The sequence below is a fragment of the Arvicola amphibius genome, chromosome 11, assembly GCF_903992535.2.
Source record: "Arvicola amphibius chromosome 11, mArvAmp1.2, whole genome shotgun sequence".
NCBI classification, from domain to species: Eukaryota; Metazoa; Chordata; class Mammalia; order Rodentia; family Cricetidae; genus Arvicola; species Arvicola amphibius.
Window position 1 is genome coordinate 26,134,135 of NC_052057.2, and position 19,896 is coordinate 26,154,030.

At 42.9% G+C, this 19,896-nt stretch overlaps 1 protein-coding gene across 1 annotated transcript; it reads right to left on the bottom strand.

The window, feature by feature from the left end:
• Positions 1-2,879: 2,879 nt before the first annotated feature.
• On the bottom strand, positions 2,880-6,625 carry LOC119825996 (protein max-like). The gene is made up of 2 exons (XM_042055935.1): positions 6,497-6,625; positions 2,880-4,578 (listed from the first exon to the last, which is right to left on the bottom strand). The coding sequence occupies exons 1-2, from the start codon at positions 6,623-6,625 to the stop codon at positions 4,162-4,164; spliced, it is 546 nt and encodes a 181-aa protein (XP_041911869.1). The 3' UTR covers positions 2,880-4,161.
• Between the last annotated feature and the right edge of the window lie 13,271 nt (positions 6,626-19,896).

Sequence of the window (19,896 nt, forward strand, 5' to 3'; positions counted from 1 at the left end):
TTGTCTGCCTGCGTGCCACCGTGCTTCACACCCCATGATAATGGACTGAACCTCTGAACTGTAAGCAAAGCCCAACTAAATGTTTTTCTTATAAGCGTTGCCATGGTCATGGTGTCTCTTCACATCAAAAGAGCAGTGACTGAGGCAAAATCATAAAACTGTATTGGCTGTACAATTTAGAAAATGCAGAAATAGATCAAAAGGTAAAAAATAAGTGTCTTCGTTTCTCCCTGTTGCTGAGATAAAACACCCTGGCAAAGGCGACTTAAGGAAGGGTTTATTTTTGTTCAAGGTACAGTTTCTCCTGACGGGAAGTTGGGTGAGCTGGAGGCACATGCTCACATTGTGTCTGCAGTCCAAAGAGAAGAGCAACGCCATGTGCCTGCTGGTGCTCAGCTTCCTTTCTCCATTATATGCACCTCAGGACCCCAAGTCCGGGGAGTAGTCCCACCCACGAGTGAAAAGAGCTTAAAGTAATCAGGGCACTTTCCCATAGGCATGCTCGCAGATCTGTCTCCCTAGTGATGGAGGTTCTGTAAGTTGATAATAATTTCACATCTGATCATTTAACATCTAACCCCCCTCAGAAGCCAATTTCTGTCGCTTTGTCTCTGTGGGTATGTTATAAAATGTGTACTTTCTAAAAATCCTATAAAAGTATCCTTCAACACACATTTTCATCCTTCGACACACATTTTCTTTTCTTCTCTGTTTTTTCTTTTTTCTTTTTATTGAACTATACATTTTTCTCTGCTCCCCTCCCTACCTCTCCCCTCCCCTTCAACTCTCTCCCATGGTCACCATGCTCCCAATTTACTCAGAAGATCTTGTCTTTGTCTACTTCCCATGTAGATTAGATCCATGTGTGTCCCTCTTGGGGTCCTCATTGTTGTCTAAGTTCCCTGGGATTGAGATTTGTGGGCTGGTTTTCTTTGTTGTTTTTTTCACAGAGTTTCATCAACTTAGCCATCCCATCCTAGTGGACAGCTGGTTGCTTTTTTTTTTTTTTTTTTAATCCTTCCATGCGTCCAACAATGCTGTAACAGCAACAATGTCTGCTCGGCCTCTCAATACTCTTGTCACGGCACACTCTGTGGCAGGCACTTTCTGAAAAGCCAGGTGGCTTAGCACTTGTCACCAAGCTTGTGTTCCATCCCTGGGAGCCACACAGCGGAAGGAGAGAGCAGACTCCACCAGTTGTCCTCGGGCATCACACTCGCCTTGTGGCATATGTGTGCCCACACACAGAGACACACACGCGTAAAATAAATATCAAAAGTAGAGGGCATGAAGCGTGATGACAATGACAGAATTCATTATGCGTATAAGATATTAAAAAAAACAAAAACTGTGCATGTAACGTACACGCATGCACATGCTCGCTTGCAGGTACTGACATGTGATATAAAGAAGCAAGGAGTGACAGGAACTCTTGCATTACGTGGGATGGTCTGAGGAAGGAACCTGTGGAAGAGCTGAGCCAGTGGGGTTGGCTCTGTGCTACAGGCTGGTGATGAAATCCAACCTGCAGGGCGGGCCATAACTTAGGAAGTGTGGTTGGGAATCACTGTTTCAGCCCCTTGAGTGAATTCCGAGGATGCTTTTTTTTTTTCTTCTGTTTGCTCTCAGATCATTTCTCTGTCTTCCTACTGAAACTGGATTTCACAGATCCTCTCCCTCTCCCCAGATAAACCTGCCCTCTATCTAGGGTCAACAATCAGTGACACCAAGTAGAAATGAAAGAGGGAGACGCCAAGCTATGTCCCTTGTCGTCCTCCCCCCCCCCCCCCCCGGCCCCAGCTCTCCTAGTGGCAGTATCTCCTCGGGTTCAGCCTCTACTAAATGGTATTGGGTGTTCCTCAGCTCTTTCACGTCTCCCAATCCATCCCAGACAGGTGATCCTGATTCTTCACTGCAATGCCCACAGCCTCCTAGGCTTCTCCAGCTCCAGGGGTGGCAACCACTTCCTGTCGATTAATTTTAGTATCGCCTCACCTCTCTCGTTTCATTCTGAGGTCTCCCATTGCAATGGCTGCACAGGAAACCCCTCTTGCTCGGCTGCCCGAGGAATGTTAGATGGGCCCTGGCTGATTCGAAGAGTTCATGTTTTCCTACAAATGTACCAGCTTCATTTGCGCTTGCTAGTTAATTGCTTGCGTACAATAAATGTCTGACTGGATACTCAGTTAAGAGGCTTAGGCTCTGCACCATATCCATAGCTACATTCTCCTTTTTCATACCATATATTCAATATTGTTTCTCTGTCTGTCTGTCTGTCTGTCTGTCTGTCTGTCTGTCTGTCTGTCTGTGTCTGTGTCTGTCTGTCTGTCCAATCTTTAAATAATGTGAACTGGGGCTGGAGAGTTAGCTCAGTAGTCAAGAGCACTTGTTGCTTTTGTAAAGATCCCGTTTTAATTCCCAGCACCCACATGATGGCTTCCAAATGTTTGTAACTCCAGTCCCAGAGGATCTGAAGCCCTCTTCTGGTGTTCACATGCTACACATACATGCAGGCAACCAAAACCAAAAAACAACAACAAAAAAAAAAACCCCAAAATACCTACCTATACATTTAGAATAATAAAACAAATTAATCTTATTTCTTTTAAATATGAACTGATTTAGAGTAAAATAAGCATCAAAAAAGACAATACGATTGGCTGCCTATGGGAAGAAAGGTGAGTAGGCCAAACATCTCTTTCCTTCTAACAACACACACACACACACACACACACACACACACACACACAGAAAGAAAGCTCGCAATTGCATACAAAATCATACATTTTGAATTCTGAGCCCTGTGAATGATTCTAAGAAAAAGATTTTAAATAGTTTTTTTTTTTTTTTTTTTTTTTTTTTACAAGGATAAAATAAGTTTTTATTTATATTCTTATAGTAAAGGGGGAAGCCTTAACTTGCAAGACAATTCTTGGGCAGTATGTACAACATACTTTTTATTTCCATGGAATGGAATCAAATACCGACTGAGACTACAGAGTATGCACTAGAAATCAGCAAACGCTGGCAACAGAGTAGGAAAAGACAAAGAATGAAGCCTAAAGACATGAAACCCTTCACTGGGTTCTGTTGACCACAGCCAGAGCCAGGGCTGGATCACACAGTGGCGACAAGTTCCAGGACTGGAGGCAAGGAGGGAGGGAGGCTGTGGTGGGCTGTGGGTTTAGTACCAGGTAAGTCGCTCTTGGTATTTACATACAAAATAGTTGGCTCTATTTCTTAGAAATACACGCAGAAAGAAATGAAGATTTGATCATTACTTTATGAATCTGTCGCTTTACAGTATCGACATCATCAGAAATAGGGGCATTTCATTCAGATTCAAATTTCAGTAGCAGGAAATAAATATCAAAACATCATCACTGGCCCTTAATACAAAACCTCTACCCCTCCTACGACTCCCTCCCTCCCTGTCCCGCCCATACATAACCACCCCTACCACTCCTGGTGGCTGTTTCACAGCTGCCATCTCCTATACATACCAGTGTCACGTGGCCTTCTGAAAGGCTGGCTCTGCCGGCTTAAACAACTGAAGCGTGAAACATGCCAAGGATTCTGCAAATCTGTCCCTGCTTTTCCTTTTCACCACAAACTTCTTCAAGAATCTGGTCTTTCAACAGGAGCGATAGATAGCGTTTCCAAAAATCAATCCTTACAGAGGAGAGGGGTAATTCTGATTACTCCAATCTGGTCATCTTGCCAAAGTAGAGCAGTTCAGAGTCACAAATTCCACCAAACAGAGGTGAGAGGACTGGAAGGGGCCTAGTGGGGCAGATGCAGATGCCCTCCAGGCACACGCTCTGAAGGCAGGAGGAGTTGGGGGTGGGGTGGGGTGGGCAGGACACCATGTACTCAGAGGTCTGGCCGGCTGTCTGTCCTCCACAGAAAGAGCTGCCAAGTTAGGGTGTTTTGGTTTAAAATTTCTGATGGGGACAGGAACCCCTGAAGGGAACACATTTAAAAATAGTGGACACAGGGAGGGGATGAGAGCTGTTGTCCAAGAGCTTCTATGCAAAAATAACAATTAATAAAGAGAGAGGAAACTAAAGAGTCTGTCAATGGTTTGCGAGTTCTAACGATGAACTGAGAGGACGAGGTGGTGGAGACGACAGTTTTTATTGCTGGCCTGCCCCGCATGGCTTAGCTGGCCTCCATCCGGAGTTTCTTCCTGCTCTGGGGCTCTTCAGGCTCGGACTCTGAGCTGGAGTCTGAACCCCCATCGAAGGCAGAGATGGTGCCGCCCTTGGCGTTGGTGTAGAGGCTGTTGTCTGAGGAGGGGTAGTTGGTCTGCAGTTGGGCACTTGACCTTGCCTTCTCCAGTGCACGGACTTGCTGCTCCAGAAGAGCATTCTGCCGCTTGAGGTCATCAATGTCTTGCTGGTGCGTGTGGTTTTTCCTTCGCATATACTGGATATACTCTGTTGCCTTGTCTAAGATTTGGGCCCGGGATGCCTTCTCTCCTTGGAGTGATGGAACCGAGTCCCGCAAACTGTGAAAGCTGTCTTTGATGTGGTCCCTACGTTTTCGTTCCAATAGTTTAAGAGAAAGATGCTGGGTCTGGAGAGAAGTTCAGGGGATAAGCACACACTCGGTTCCTACCACCTACACTAGGCAACTCACAGCTGCCTGTGGCGACATCTCCAGCATTTATTACACCTCTGGCCTCCACGGGCACCTGAATTAGTGTGCACACACCCACACACAGACATGCACCTTCACTCATGTGCACATACCCACAGACATATGCTCCTGCACTCATGAGCACACACAGACATTCACACCTGCACATAACTTAAAATTAAAAAGATTAAAAAACAGATTCTAATATCTTGACTTCCTTTTGTGTCTTTGCTGACTAATTCCTGTTTGTATTACTTCTTCCCTTTTTACCTAAGTCTACTGTGTTCTTCTAGATCACTTATTTCAGTTTTTATTTAATCAATAAATGTAAGGCTATTTATTTTTAAATGTATTAGCATAGCCAAGTATGATGCTGTCTTCCTGTAATCTCAACACACAAAAGAACTAAGGCAAGAGGACCGCATTCACAGCCAGCTTGGGTTACATAGTAAGACATTGTCTCAAAAAAAACTAAAATAAGTGAGTTAGTTATATTTTGATTTTTGAAAAGTGTGAATTTCACGGTGCTTATTTTTAAATACTTTATAATTTTTATTGTTATATCTGATTTACTTGCTGGCTTACTTTAGTGTATCTTTGATTTTCCAAACAGAGTCAGTTTGAATTCTCTTTTGACCTTTGCTTTCTTTTTGGCTTGGGTTTGAACTGGGATATCACTGTATAGCTTGTCTGGTTTGGATCAAGCTTTGTAGACCAGGCTGGCCTTGAAACCCCGAAGATCCGCATACTCCTGCATCCTTACTGCTGGGGTCCATAGACTGCATGGCCATGCCCAACCTCACCATTAGTTTCTCGGTTAAGTTTATCACGGCATGAGCTTGTGGGGGTGTGGTAAGCAGACTTTGAAATGCACATGGTAGTTGAAATGGTTCATTACACATATTAAGTTAGTGTTTAAAATGAAAGAAAATCACACTTTATTTTCCCACCACTTCCGTGTCCTGGTAACTTTTCCCTGGCCGAGTAGTTAGCTCCTGAACTTAAGTGTGCCAAACCTGCTTATTATTGTCAGCTATTGCTTTCCTAGTATCAAGACTATGTTGGTAGTTGCACTGGAGTTTGAGATTTCTATCTAGTCTTCATGGGCTGCTGTATTGTTTGGTGCCCCATTTTCTCTTTACTAGTGTATGTATTCCACTTTGAAACAGGCCTCACTTTGTAGCCCTGACCAAGCCAAGAACTAATAATATTACCCTGAATGGGGTTAATCCTCCTGTCTTAGCCTCTGGAGTTCTGGGATTACAGGTGTGTACCATGCCTGGCCCATATGTTGTACTTGTTCAAATATTGTTCTCTACCATCTTTCTATTTATTCATTGTTTTTTTTTTCCCCAGAGTCTTTCTAAAGCTGTAAATCTTGAAAGGAATGCAGGTCAATGGTAAAGTACATGCTCAGCATACAGGAGGCCCCACGTTTGACTCCCAACAATCTCTCTGTTCTATTTTCATCCATGTTCCTGTGATAAAATGCTGTGACCAAAGGCAACGTAGGGAAGGAAAAGGTTTATGTGGTTATGATTTCAGCTTAAGCCCATCACTGAAGGGAAGTCAAGGCAGGAACTCAAGAGATTTAGTCACAGGGGAGGCAGAGACAAGCAGATCTCTGTGAGTTCAAGAGCCGCCTAGTCTATTGAGAGAGTTTCAGAGCAGACAAGGCTGAGATAGAGAAACTCTATCTCAAAAAAAAAAAAAAAAACAAAAAAAACAAAAAACAAAAACAAAAACAGCAACAACCAAAAAGAAAGAAAAAGAAAAAGATCAGAGGGAAATTGAACGCATGCATGCTGCCTGTTGCCCTCTTGTTATTTAATTCCTACTGGCTTTCTTCACTTACACAGTTCAGTCTCCAGCCCATGTAATGATGCCATCCACATTCAGGGTAGAGCATCCCACCTTCATCAGCAATCAAGACAGTGCCCCACAGACATGCCTGCTGGCCAACCTGGTCTAGATAATGCTCCATTAAGACTCTCTTCCCTAGGCTGTGTCGAGTTGACAGCCCAAACTAAACACCACCCTCCAACACAATGTGATGAGCAGAAAATAAAAGCTATTTTAAAATTTAAGTGACATGATTGTGTACCTAGAAAATCCAAACGCTACACAAGTAAGAATGAAAATAGCAACAAAAAGCCTTGGCATATGTAAGTAAGTTGGGCAAGTCTATAGGACCTAAGACCTACATGCAAAAGTCAATTGCTTTCCTACACACTTACCAGGAACGGAAACCTTCAAATGCAATTCTATTCACTATTGTTCCCTTAAATGTGGATATTTAAGTATAAATCTAACAAAATATGTATATTATCAGTATGCTAGAAATTATAAGGTCTAATGAAGAAACCAGAGATGATCTGAGAAGTAGAGGCATATGGTGTTGATGGACCAGAAGGCTCAACAAAATACAGATTTCCATTCCTACAAACTGGGGTTCAGACTTCCTGCTACTCCCATGAAAATATCATCAAGACCTTTTAGAGATGGACCAAGGTTACCTAAGGTCATTCTGAAACTTATATGAAAAAGCAAAAGAAGGTGAGTAGGTAAGAAGCTGGAAGAACAATGTGGAAGGAGTTAGTCTACTTGGTTATAAGATATATAGCTATAGCAATTAAATATTGGGGTATACATGGAGGAGTAAACAGATGGATTCCATAAATATACTTATGGGGTGTTTATAAAGCAAGCCAGTGAAGAAGGATGTCTTTTCTGCAAATGGATGGATGAAGTGGGTATATAGCCAAAAATGAAAGCAAAATGAAAAGAAAACAAATAAGAAAGGAGGTTGGAAAGAGGGGAGGGAGGAGGGACAGAGAGTAAAATGGAACTTTGACCTCAACTTCACGCTTTGTACAAAAGTTAGTGCAGAATTTATCGTGGGCTTAAATGCAAAGCTGTGTATGAAATCATTCATTGTTAATAGGAAAACATAGAGGGAAAGGCACCAAAAGCTAGAGTTGGGGAGAAAAGTCTCAAGTATGACACCAAAACATAATCCACAAAAAACAAAATCCACAAAAAAAACCAATTAATTGTACCTCCTCCGTATAAAGAACTTTATCCTGTAAAGAACTCTCTTATGAACAAAAAGATAAACCACAAACTGGAAGCAAATGTTTGCAAAATACACATTCTGTAATGATTTGGATCTGGAATATAGAATTCCCAAAGTTTAACGTTAAGTCTGCACAGTTGAGTTATCAAAGGTTCAATAGACACTTCACTGAAGAGAACATACAAATGGGACATACACACATATAGAGAGAGAGAGGGAGAGAGAGAGAGAGAGAGAGAGAGAGAGAGAGAGAGAGAGAGAGAATGTGCAACATCATTAGCCAATGAGGAAAACAAATCAAACCACAGTGACACAGTGAGACAGCACCATATATATATATATATATATATATATATATGTGTGTGTGTGTGTGTGTGTGTGTGTGTGTGTGTGTGTGTGTGTATGTGTGTGTGTATGTATGTATGTGTATACATTTGGGACTCACATTGTACAAGGAGAGAACTGACTCCTGAAAGTTGACTTCTGAACCACCATGAGTATGTGTGCACACATACACACACATACACACACACACAAATAATTAATAAATAAATGTAAAATGAGAGAGAAGGAGAGAGGGAAAAAACGGTGTTACAACTAAAAAGCACACTTTCCACAGAAACTTAAAAAAAGAAAAAATGTGTATCCTCAAATTCAGAACCAGGAACCCATGGTGTTACAGTTTCCTCTGAGTTCTCCATTCTCAACAGCCTCAAGACTGCTGGCTGAGATGATCCAGGCTCACAGAATACTCAGGTCAGGACTTGACCATAATCCTAAATTTTCTTTAGGCTCCCATAGGATTATCAGCAGCCTCAATCAGCAAGAAGTAGCCTAGAAAACTACATCCACATTCCTCCAAAATGGGTTATGGATGTTTGTTTTTGTTTAGAGTGTTGGCTGCAAATTATTATGGATAATGGTCAGGAAAAAAGCTAAGCAAAGGGGATTAGATTCAGGGTGCTTGTTTTGAAAAGAAAAAAAAGGGAAGTGCTGTGGGATAATGCTCTTGTACTCTGTAAAGATTTGTCACTTGTATTGGTTTAATAAAACACTGATTGGCCAGTAGTCAGGCAGGAAGTATAGGAGGAGTGACCAGAGTAGGAGAATTCTGGAGAGAGGCTCAGTCTTCCACACAGACACAGAGGAAACAAGATGAAAACTGAGAAAAGGTACCAAGCCAGATGGCTAAACATACATAAGAATTATGGGTTAATTTAAGTTGTAAGAGCTAGTTAATAATAATCCTGAGCTAAAAGGTCAAAGAGTTTGTAATTAATGTAAGCCTTTGTGTGTTTCTTTGAGACTGAATGGCTGCAGGACCAGGCAGGGCAAAAACTTCAGCCTATACTATGGTATTGATCATTAAAGAGAATTGCAGTTTGGCTATACACACACACACACACACACACACACACACACACACACAAAACACATCAGAATGATAAGAATTTTAGAAACTTATCATACCAAGTAACAGCAAGAATGTAGAGAAACTGAAACATTTGCACTCCCTACCAGGAATGCTAAATGCTACAGTTGTTCTAGAAAACTGTTTGGCAGTTTGTTATAAAATTAAACATATACTTTACATATGAATAGACTGTTGTACCCCTGGTTATTGGTCAGATGAATAAAAGTTATGGCCTTGAAGAAATGGGTATGTGGATGTTCACAGAGGTTTTATTCATGCTGAATTCAGCCCCCATGGAAACTATTCAATTGTCCTTCAGTAAAAAAATAGATTCAAAAAAAAAAAAAACATAAAACATGGTAGACCATACCCAGGAAAAAGACTCAAAACTAAAAAAAATAAAAAAGAAAAGAAAGAAAGAGAGAGAAATGAAAAGGAATGAAATACTAAATGGGACAATGCTGGGGAGGAAATTGATGCATACTGTCTGGATCCATTTATATAACATTCTCTAAATAACAAAATTATAGAGCTAGAGAAAAGATTGGAAATACAGGGACTTGTGGCAGGGCTTCGTCAGAGAGTTTGTCTTAGTGTGTAGATTCCACAGCCTACCCCACTCACCACCTTCCACCCTGCCCTGAGGTGCCGGAAGCTACCTGAATATCTCAATTTGCAGGTGGTTAGTTGAGGAATCTTCTGTGCCTTGCAATCAAGACAGTGATACCCTGAACACCCCTTGAGAATATCATTAGAGAGGGCCAGCAAGATGGCTCGGAGGTTACGGGTTCTTGCCACCAGCTTTGCCAATCTGAGCTAGATTCCAGGGACCCACATCGTGGAAGGAGAGAACTGACTGCCGAACGTTGACTTCTAAACCTCCATGAGTATGCGCACACACAAAAATATAATAAATAGATAAATAAATGTAAAATATGAGAGAGAGGTGTATTAAAACTAAAAAGTGCACTTTGTACAGAGACTAAAAAAATGTGTATCCTCAAATACACAGGAACCCATAGTATTGATCATTAAAGAGAATTAGTTTGGCTCCACATTGAGAGCACAGACAAGAAAAGCCATTTCCCTGGTTAGTATTGTCATCTGTGTACTACATTTTGAAAGTCATCCAGGGCTATGGAGACATCTCAGCTGGTCAGAGCAATTGCGACTGTGAGCCTGACTGTGCAAGTTGGATCACCAGAACCCACACTTGTTAAAGCCTGGCGCAGAGGCCCCTCCTCTAATCCCAGAATTCCTACAAAGAGACGGAGGCAAAGACAGGTGACACAGTGAGACACTGTGTTCAGCGGCAGAAACAGGAAGATCCAACCTCAATGCCAAAGTGGACGAAGAAAAACGAACTCAGGAAAGTTGTTGTCTGACCTCCACCACTCACTCCCCAACACTGACACACACACACACATACATACACACACCAACACACACACAATACATACATACACACACCGACACACACACACACCAGCACACACACACCAACACACACACACCAACACACACACACACACGAATGTATAATCAGTAGGTAATTGTTTTTGTTTTAAATCACCCAACCGTTAAGAATTATGCAGTCCTTTACCCCTTTCTGGGCTAGAGGACTGTTAAAAATGCCGGTTTAAAAAGCACTCTGGGAGCTGGAGAGATAGTTCAGCAGTTAAGAGCACTGGCTCCCCTTCCAAGGTTCTGAGTTCAGTTCACAGCACCCACATGGTGGCTCACAACCATCTATGGTGTGATCTGATGCTCCCTTCTGGCATAAAGGTGTGCATGCAGTTAGAGCACTCATACATAAAATAAATAAACCTTAAAAAAAAAAAGAAAAGCGTTCTGAAAGCAATTCATATTAAATCTTAGAAGGTAGAAATGCTAAGATTGCCAGATACTAAATACTAATACTCTGTGGAATGCAATTAGGGAAAGACTCACTGTTAAATTAATTATTTTCTGAATACATGAATTAGAAGTCTTTCTACTGTAGGTCATTTCTACAATGTTGTTTATTATAAATACCCACCAGGGCTTCAAATTTTCTTAACTTCTTAATTATCTGGACACTACATCTCAATTTTAGTATTTTTGACATTTCCTCTCTCTCTCTCTCTCTCTCTCTCTCTCTCTCTCTCTCTCCTCCTCTCCTCTCTCTCTCCTCTCTGTGTGTGTGTGTGTGTGTGTGTGTGTGTGTCTGTGTACATGCACACCACAGCATATTTAGTGAGGTCCGGAGATTTTTGCATGAATTGGTTCTCTCCCTCCACCATGTGGATCCTGGAGATGAAATTAGGGTCATCAGGTTTTACTATAAGCAGCTTTACCTGCTGAGGCATCTTTCTGGCTCCTCATTTCATATTTTTATTGCAATTACTGATATTTGAAAATACCTTTCTACAGTGTTTGGTTCTCTTTTAACCATTATCCATAATCTTCCTTCTGCTTTTCTAGCTTCCTGTTGAATTGTAAATGTTCTGACCCATGTTTAATTTCTGTCTTCTGATTTGGAAGCTATGCATTGCCTATATATCTTTATTGTGGTATGCTTATATTTGAAACATGTAATTACAACTTTTAAATTTTCACTTAGTTTATCTATCATTTATCTGTTTCTTGTTTATTTAGACAGGGTCGGCTATGTAGTACAGACTAGCTTTGAACCCGGCATCCTCCTACTTCCGCCTGTAAATGCTGGGATTACAGGTAGGCACAAGCATAGTCAGTTATGCATTCCCATAAAGACTTTAAAGTTACCCTTTATTGCCATCTCCCTAAACACACCAAGAGGAATAATCTGGCTACTTACAGAAGGAATCACGATTTTTCTGTTCTGGCATTCCATTTTTGCCATCTATGGTTAACTAAATTTTATCTGTGTATTTTCATCAGCTTCGTGTCCTGCTGTTGTTTCTCTCATCCAGCATTCCCCAGTTTGCCTAACTCAAACCCTGGTCTCACTAGCTCTGAGAACTTCATCTTTCCTTTCCTCCGTTTTTGTACCGCAAAGTAGGCTGAAAGCCGTGTCTACCTGTTGTACTTTTGCCTTAGCTGCTCTGACGTCTTCCCCCTTGGGTTAGTCCTTTGAGGGAAACACTTCCGGCTCGAGAGCTGAAACTCTGCGCGACAAGGCAGCCAGGTTGGAGATGACTCTTCTAGAGCAGTGTGAATAATTATCCCATCTGCTGATGAAGATGCTAAGGGTTGGAGGCTATCTGCCCTTTCAGGAGCTCTGGGGATTCCGTTTGCCGTTGACCCTGTCCAACCTCCCTACAATATGGACCCGTTTTGCTGTTTTGGATTGGCTGTGAACTTTTAGTTTGGGGACCTGTGTCTTCCATTCTTAAAAATTCTTGCTCATTTTCTCCTTAAAGGTTGTTTCTTCATATTTAGTTTCATTAGTTTCTCCCTGGAACCTTCTATAGATTTACTTTGGAGCCTCTTAATTTATTATTCATGACTCAAAACTTCTTTCTCATATCTGCTGTCTGCCTGTGCTATCTTCTTCGTGAATTCTTCAGCACTATTCCTACCTCTCTCTTTGGCTGATATTTTATTCCGAAAATTTTAATCAGTTTTTTTTATACAGACTTTATCTGGAAATACGTGTTTGTTGTTGCTAATTTCTATAAATAATTGCTTAGTCTTGTAAAAAAAAAAAACTTCACATTCATACACTGGAGTAAAGAAAGTTCAAGACTTTACATTTTTGAGACAGTAATACTTGATTTAAGGGTCGAACCTGGCTCATTAGACTTGCCAGCAAGTGTCTTTACCCTCAGGGTCATCTCATTGACCCTACAATCGTTATTTAAGTCATTCAATTTAGCTTAGTTGTGTAAAAATCATTCCACTCGGTGATAAGGATCCTTAGCGGATATGTCTTTGGTAGGGCTTTCTGCTCCATCACCCCGAAGCATCCTCACTGCAGGCACGCCTAGAAAAATCAACGAGGAAAGGGACTGGCAGGCGGGTCAGTAGTCCTGGGTTCATTTGCGCGGGTCCTACCAGGAAGGACTCAGGAGCTCTGTGCGTTCCTCATACGACAGGCTGAGCCGCAGTCTGAGAAACTGTCTTCAGCAGTGACCTTCAGAGAACCCCCTGACAGGGCCAAAAAAGGAATGTGCAGGAAGAATTTCTTCTCCAAGGGAACCCTCTTATCAGATGGCTCCAATCAAGTTGCCAAAAGGAACGCACGCAGCCACTTGGCTTCCGGGGCTCCCAGGGGTGCCTCGGTTTTTAACTAGAACACTTCATTAGTTCTGCTCCACCAGGAGCTCAGGCTCAGTGTATCCTTTATCTCAAAGGATTCTAACGTCCTCAAAAAGTCCTGTGCCACGGGACCATTGAAACCCAGAGCAGCCTCTGAAGCGCCAGAGGACCGAATCTCAAGGTGGATATTCGTTTCAACTCCATGCCCCCTGAGGCAGGCCAGAGGCAGTGAGGGATGGGGGCAGGGGGCAGGACTGACTTCTTATAAAGCTCACTCACTAACATCTCCATTTCTGTCAGGTGTTGTGTTACTCGTATTGGTTACTTTTCTCATCAGTATGACAAAGTGCCTGACACAAACCGTTTTATTCTGGATCCCAGTTTGAGGGGGAACAGCCAGTCATGGCAGGGAAAATACTGCCCAGGAGCCTGAGGCAATGCTAGTCATGACATCTGCAGCCAGGAAGCAGAGCGGGGTGACTGCTGGTGTTCAACCCACTCTCTACTCTTTATCCAATCTGGGACACGGACCCAACCCCCCCTCACGGGATGGAACCACGTACATTAATGTTGGGTCCGCCCTCTACAGTTAAACCTCTCTGAAAGAAAAACACAGATGTGTGACTTGGTGACTGTCAAGTCAGTCTAGTTGACAACGGAGATTAACATCCTGGTTCCCCATACTGTTCAAACATCTTTCCGGAGCTAACTTATGCTGTTGTGTGTTCTGTTTTCTGTCCAATCTGCCTCCATTCATGACTTTAACACAATGCCTTCAACAGAAATTCTCCTGTTTTCCACCCTCCATTATGGGCTTCTATCCCCCCGCCCCCCTCCCCACACACACTTCAGATCTACGTGAAGTAGGGAAACCTTTTTTGTTGTTGACCGGTTTTACTGATGAGAAATAATTTTATTTTGCAGCTGGAAGATGATACAGTCGTCGATAGAGATAGTTACATGGCCAAGTACCAACAAAGTCAAGATCAAATATTTGTCATCAGGCTGGACCAGCACTGCTGCCTCCTAACTCCTGCTGGAATGTTAGCAAAAAGTCCGCAAATAAACGTGACTATTGGGCCCATGAGAAACCTTCTGAGATGGCCCTACATGTGTAATAAGTCTATCAGTAGTACAAAAAGTTTTACTTCTGACATGTTATAAATGAATTCAGCAACCTCGTGGACCCATTATGAGGTACTTAAGAACTTGGTCAGAAGGGCTGGAAAGGCTAAGGGAGACCGCTAAAGGAGCCATCTGCAAGTGGGCAGCTTTCCCGGAGAGCCCCACAAGGAAGAAGAAGCAGCAAATTAGTGAATCAGAGTTCTTTTAATAGTTCTCTTATGATGTCTAACCGTGAGCAGAAGGTCCTATGATCCCATCAGACAGCTAGGCACTCAGGTTGAAACTGCTGACTCAACTCGCCTTCTTTCAAAACACGACAGTATGAACTAGCTCTTGGCGGGTAAGCGAAACTCTACTTGCAAAGTTTACCTTACCTACAAAAGCCATAATCAGGAAAAATCTTGAAGATTTTTATAAGTTCAACTTTATTGCCACAAATAGTTCCTCAGTGAGGCCTTGCTGAACTTAGCCAAGAAGACGCTCTCTAAGACACCAGGGCTCGGACTTGAACTAGGGTCTCTCTGGCTGTAGTGTTTGTCTCCAAATCACTGTGACAGAGGAGCTGCAGCTCCAGACACATAGGAATGGGAGCCAATAAAAGAATATGCTGGAACCATCACTGGCACATCTATACGGATGTTTAAAGAATACTTTTTGGATATAAAAGTAATAAATTCACAAGACTAAAAAGGAATTCCCTTCATCTTCAAATGGGCTTGCTCAACGCCAACCAAATTTACAATGCATGCCTGAGTAAGGGAGCATCCCCAAGTCATTGCTGTTAACTCTTTGGTCTCAACTGAGTTTTATTAGTGGCATCACAATGTGCGCTAGGAAGAGGGCTAGAATTCTGCACACTCCCTTTGCTCTTTGAACCCAGATGTCAGTGAGTGGGTTTCTCCATGGTGGGAGCTGTTTTTAATCCCTAAGAAAATGAATTTAGGGGCCCAGTGGTAGTGGCACATGCCATTAATCCCAGGATTCCAAGTAGGCAGAGGCAGGTGGATCTCTGTGAGTTTGAGGCTAGCCTGGTCTGCAGAGAGAGCTCTGGGAAAGCAAAGGCTGTACAGAGAAACCTTGTCTTGAAAAACCAAAATAAATAAATAAATAAATAAATAAATAAATTTAGGGAATAAATCTTATCCAGTTCTTAAAGTTCTTCAATGTTTCTTCTTTTATTTTTGACATATATGTACAAGTGTGTGTGCGTGTGTGTGTATGTAGGTTCAAGATGGACGTCCAATGTCTTCCTCAATCACTCTCTACCTTAAATATTAAGGCAGGGTGTCTCACTAAAGCTAGAGTTATAATTGTGGCAAGACTAGTAGCATGCTGGAATTATGGGCAACTTATATATTGGTACTGGAGATCTAAACTCTGGTCCTCTTTCCCATTGGACCACCCCATCCCCCCAGCATCACTTTTCTTCCCAACTTTGCGGGAATGTTTTCTAATTGAAGAGCCAACAGTTATGTGCAGTTACGGAGTCCAGCTGGGCTGGCAGTCAGCTTCCTGTCCTTGCCTCAGTTTCTTCATTCAGAGAATGCTATATCCCTTCTAGATAGTTGTGTGAACTGAATGAGTTGATTTATGTAACATATGTAGCATAGTGCCCAGTAAATAGCACATGATCAATAAAAAGTGAGCTGATATTCTACCCAAGTGTCTAATTTCCTTCAGTGTGGTGAAAGAATCCCAATCCAGACACGAGTCAGGAGTTATTCAGTATTCCATCCCAGGTGCCTGCCTCGGCTTCCTGTGCGGGACCCAGAGAAGCTAGGTAACTGCCATCTTCCCTGGCCTCCGTTCCAGCATGGACTTGGGAAGTGTGCTGATTGACTTTCACCAACTTCACACAAACCTAGACCTATTGGGTAGAGGGAACTTTACTGAGAAGCTGTCTTCTTCAGATTGGCCTGTAGGTGAGCCTATGGGGGTGTTGATTAATAATCAATATGGGAGGACTTGGCACACTGTGGGTGGTGTCATCCCTGGGCAGCTGATCCTGGTTTCTAGAACACAGGTATGTGCTTAGGAATTTCAGTTAAGTAGTTAAGTGGCTACTTAGCTGTAAGTCACTCAGAATGGATTGGTAAAATGAAACTTACTTTATTCTATTTTAGATGCCTGTGTGTTTTCTAATGAGAGAAAGAAAGGGTATGGATTTGGGTGGGGCCGGAAGCTGGGAGGATCCAGAAGGAGTTGGGGGAGGGGAAACTGTGATTAGACTATTCTGTATAAAAAGAAATCTATTTCAAATTATTTTTTTAAAGGAACCTAAAAAACAAACAGGAAGCCTCAATCTGAAGGCTGAGCCCCACAAAGTGATGAGATTTCGGTTCAGTTTTGTTACTACTGAATGGTGACTTGACAGGATCCAGAATCACCCAGAAAACAACCTTTTGTGTATATCTGTGGGGGAGTTTCTGGGTTAATTGAGCTGGGAAGAAGCCTTGTAACTGTGGGCAGCACCATTCCATGATTAGGATCCCAGCCTGAAGAAAATGAGTTGAGAACGGGCTTCTCTGTGTCTGTTACAAGCAGGGCTTCCTCCGCAAGGCTGAATAGTAGTCTATGTTATGCACACTTTATACCACAATCTCATCCACCTGTGACATTCGGGTTGTTTCTGCACCTTGGCAATTGTGAATGATGTTGCGGGGCCATCGGGGTGCAAATGTCCCTCCCTTTAGCCAACCTGTTTGAGGTTCTTTTGGACACTTACTAGGAACAGAGTTGCTGCATTGTGGTGTAGTGTTGGTTTCTGTCTTTTTTGTGGGTTAGGTTTTGTTTTAGGTTTTTGTTGGGTTTTGTTTTGTTGGTACAATCATGGTAGTTTATTTTATTTCTTTCTCTTTTCCTCTTTTGCTGTACTGGAAATTGAATCTAGAGTCATTTGCATGCATGCTAGGTAAGTACTCTACCAATGCGCTACCTATCCCCAACCCTCTTTTTTTTTTTTTTTTTTTTTTTTTTTTTTTTTTTTTTTTTTTTTTTTTTTGACAGGGTCTCAATAAGTAGCCCTGACTGGTCTGGAATTTGCTATGTGGACCAGGCTGCCCTTGAACGCATAGAGATCCTACTGCTTCTGCCTCCCTAGAGCTGGTATCAAAGGCATGCACCACCTGCCTTCCTATTTTTATTGTGAGGAAGGGTCTCGCTAAGTTCCCCAGGCTGTCCTTGAACTGACAGCTTGCCGCACGTCGTTGTTCTGTGATTCTCTTGATTTATGTTTCCACCACAGTGCACAAGGTCAACTTGCTCTGTCAAAATTAGCAACATTCGAAGAAAATCTTTCGGTGCCAATGAAAAATGCTGAATATGATCATTATAGCAGCTGCTGTTAAAAGTCTGCTATGACTTATCCAGTCGCCCAACTGTAGCGTTCAGTTGTTTACATTCTTTAGATACAATACGATTTCTTTAACCAGTCCTGAAATGACAGACACGTCAGTCATCCCACACGCATGCGCGCACACTTCAGGGGAAGGAGGAGGGCGGAGGAACCTTGGCTACAGGTTCGGCATCTCTGCCCGCAGGCCCAGCAGATCTAGACTGCAGAGATGTCGCGGGAGCTACCTCCAGTCCTTGGCTCTGTTCGCTCCTGGATTAGCCTGCTGTTCAGGATGGCCTTCTCTACGCTGTGGTAAAGCTGGGCCCAAGCAGCTTTAACCTTTACATGATCCACAGCTCCCGGTGGAGGGCAAAAAATAAAAAATAAATAAATAAATAAAATAAAAAATCACTTTTCTGGCAATACCAGGAAAATTCCTGGAGAAAATTTTAATGGAACCAACCAGAGTCACATTTCTCTTGAAACCAGTCTCTGGGGTTAAGACAGTGTGGCTGGTGACTGGCATGCCCCTAGGGCTAGGGCCTGCCCAGCCTTCCTAGACCTCTGCAGATTTCTGGGGCTGCATAGCTAGGTGGGGGCTGATTATAAAAGATATGTAACACCCTGTTACTGACACATGGGCACAATCATCAGGAAGCCACAAATATGGATATTTAAAGCGGAGTAATGTAACAAGAAACAAAACATTATAACAACACTCCCCCAGTGATGTGTGTGTGTGTGTGTGTGTGTGTGTGTGTGTGTGTGTGGCGTAGTCTCAGATACCCCAGGGGTACCCTGAGCTTACTGAGCAGATGAAGGTGATCTTGAACTTCTGCTCTTTCTTCCTGACTCCTGAGGAATGGCAGCTATGTGCTGCCATGCCTGGCGACTGAACCCAGGGTTTTGTGCATGCTAAGTGAGTACCTACCAACTGAGCTCCATCAGTCCGTAGTCCCAAACTAGTGTTTACTGTGTGGGAGGACGTGCCTCTGGTAGCCTCAACTCTGTGTAACATCTGTCTGCCTCAGGAGCTGCCCACTGTTTGGAACCTTTGGGAACAAAAGGCGCCACATTTTCTATATTAAGGAAGGTGATGTCGGCCCTTGGCCAATCAGCCTGGTCTTTTGATAACACCTGTCAGTCATCCATCAGTGGATGGGGAGTATTTGGTCCAGCGAACCTCCCATTGACAGCCATGACTCTACCCTGTGAGTCTACAAGTGTGTTCTTGCTGGAAGCTGACATATAACAGTATTATTTCCTCCATGTTGAAACATTTTTAATAGCAAATGGCAGAAGGTGATGTAGTTAAAAAAAATAAGGAGAATCAAGCCCAAAGCTCAGACCTTTGTTTTGAATCTACCAGGAGGTAGCCAACATGCGGATCCTCAGATTGCTCCAGTTCACATTAGATTACCCTCTGCCCTCATTAAAAGCCATGTCGTCAGACACGTGACTAGACCAAAGTACCTGTATGTCCTGTGATGGCCTTGATATCACCTTGGCATTTATTCAATATATGGAGACTAGCAGAAGAGTCTGGGACAGGAATAGCCCTCCTTTCTAGTCCCACACTGGCATATACCGGCCAGTAAGACAAAAGCCCGCGACACTGGAATACACCCTTCTGGAGAGGTACTTCCTAAGATTCTATTGTATGGGGTGCAGGAAGTCTCATACCATGCACCAGCCAACCAGTCAGAGCATCCTCACTGTGCTTCCGAGAGTGCACAGGCGCCCAGCCTCCAGCCCCATGCTCTGTTGGCATAGCAACAGCCTTCCTCCATTCCATGAGTACTTGGTTCCAACACCCTAGAACCTGCCCAGCCCAAAAGAATGAAAAAGGACCTGACATTAAACAAAGTATTCAGACTTTTAGAACCAAAGTTAATTGATTTGGGGCTCATGGAGAGTAGGGTTTGGTGGCATCGCGAAGAGAAGGAGGAGGACTGGAGGTTATCTCAGTGAGAGAGCGCTTGTCCAGCTCGCATGGGGCGCTGAGTTCCAGCTGAAGCACTGCCAAAAAGAAAGACGGGAGAAAGTAACCAGAGCATCATGGCTGACAGATGGCTCAGTCTGTAA

Excerpts from the sequence above, each read along its gene's own strand:
- LOC119825996 (XM_042055935.1), bottom strand. The coding sequence starts at position 6,625 with ATGGAGCATTATCTAGACCAGGTTGGCCAGCAGGCATGTCTGTGGGGC. Across the intron at positions 4,579-6,496 it reads TGGGCTGGAGACTGAACTGT|ACCCAGCATCTTTCTCTTAA; the intron begins GTAAGTGAAGAA and ends ACTTCTCTCCAG.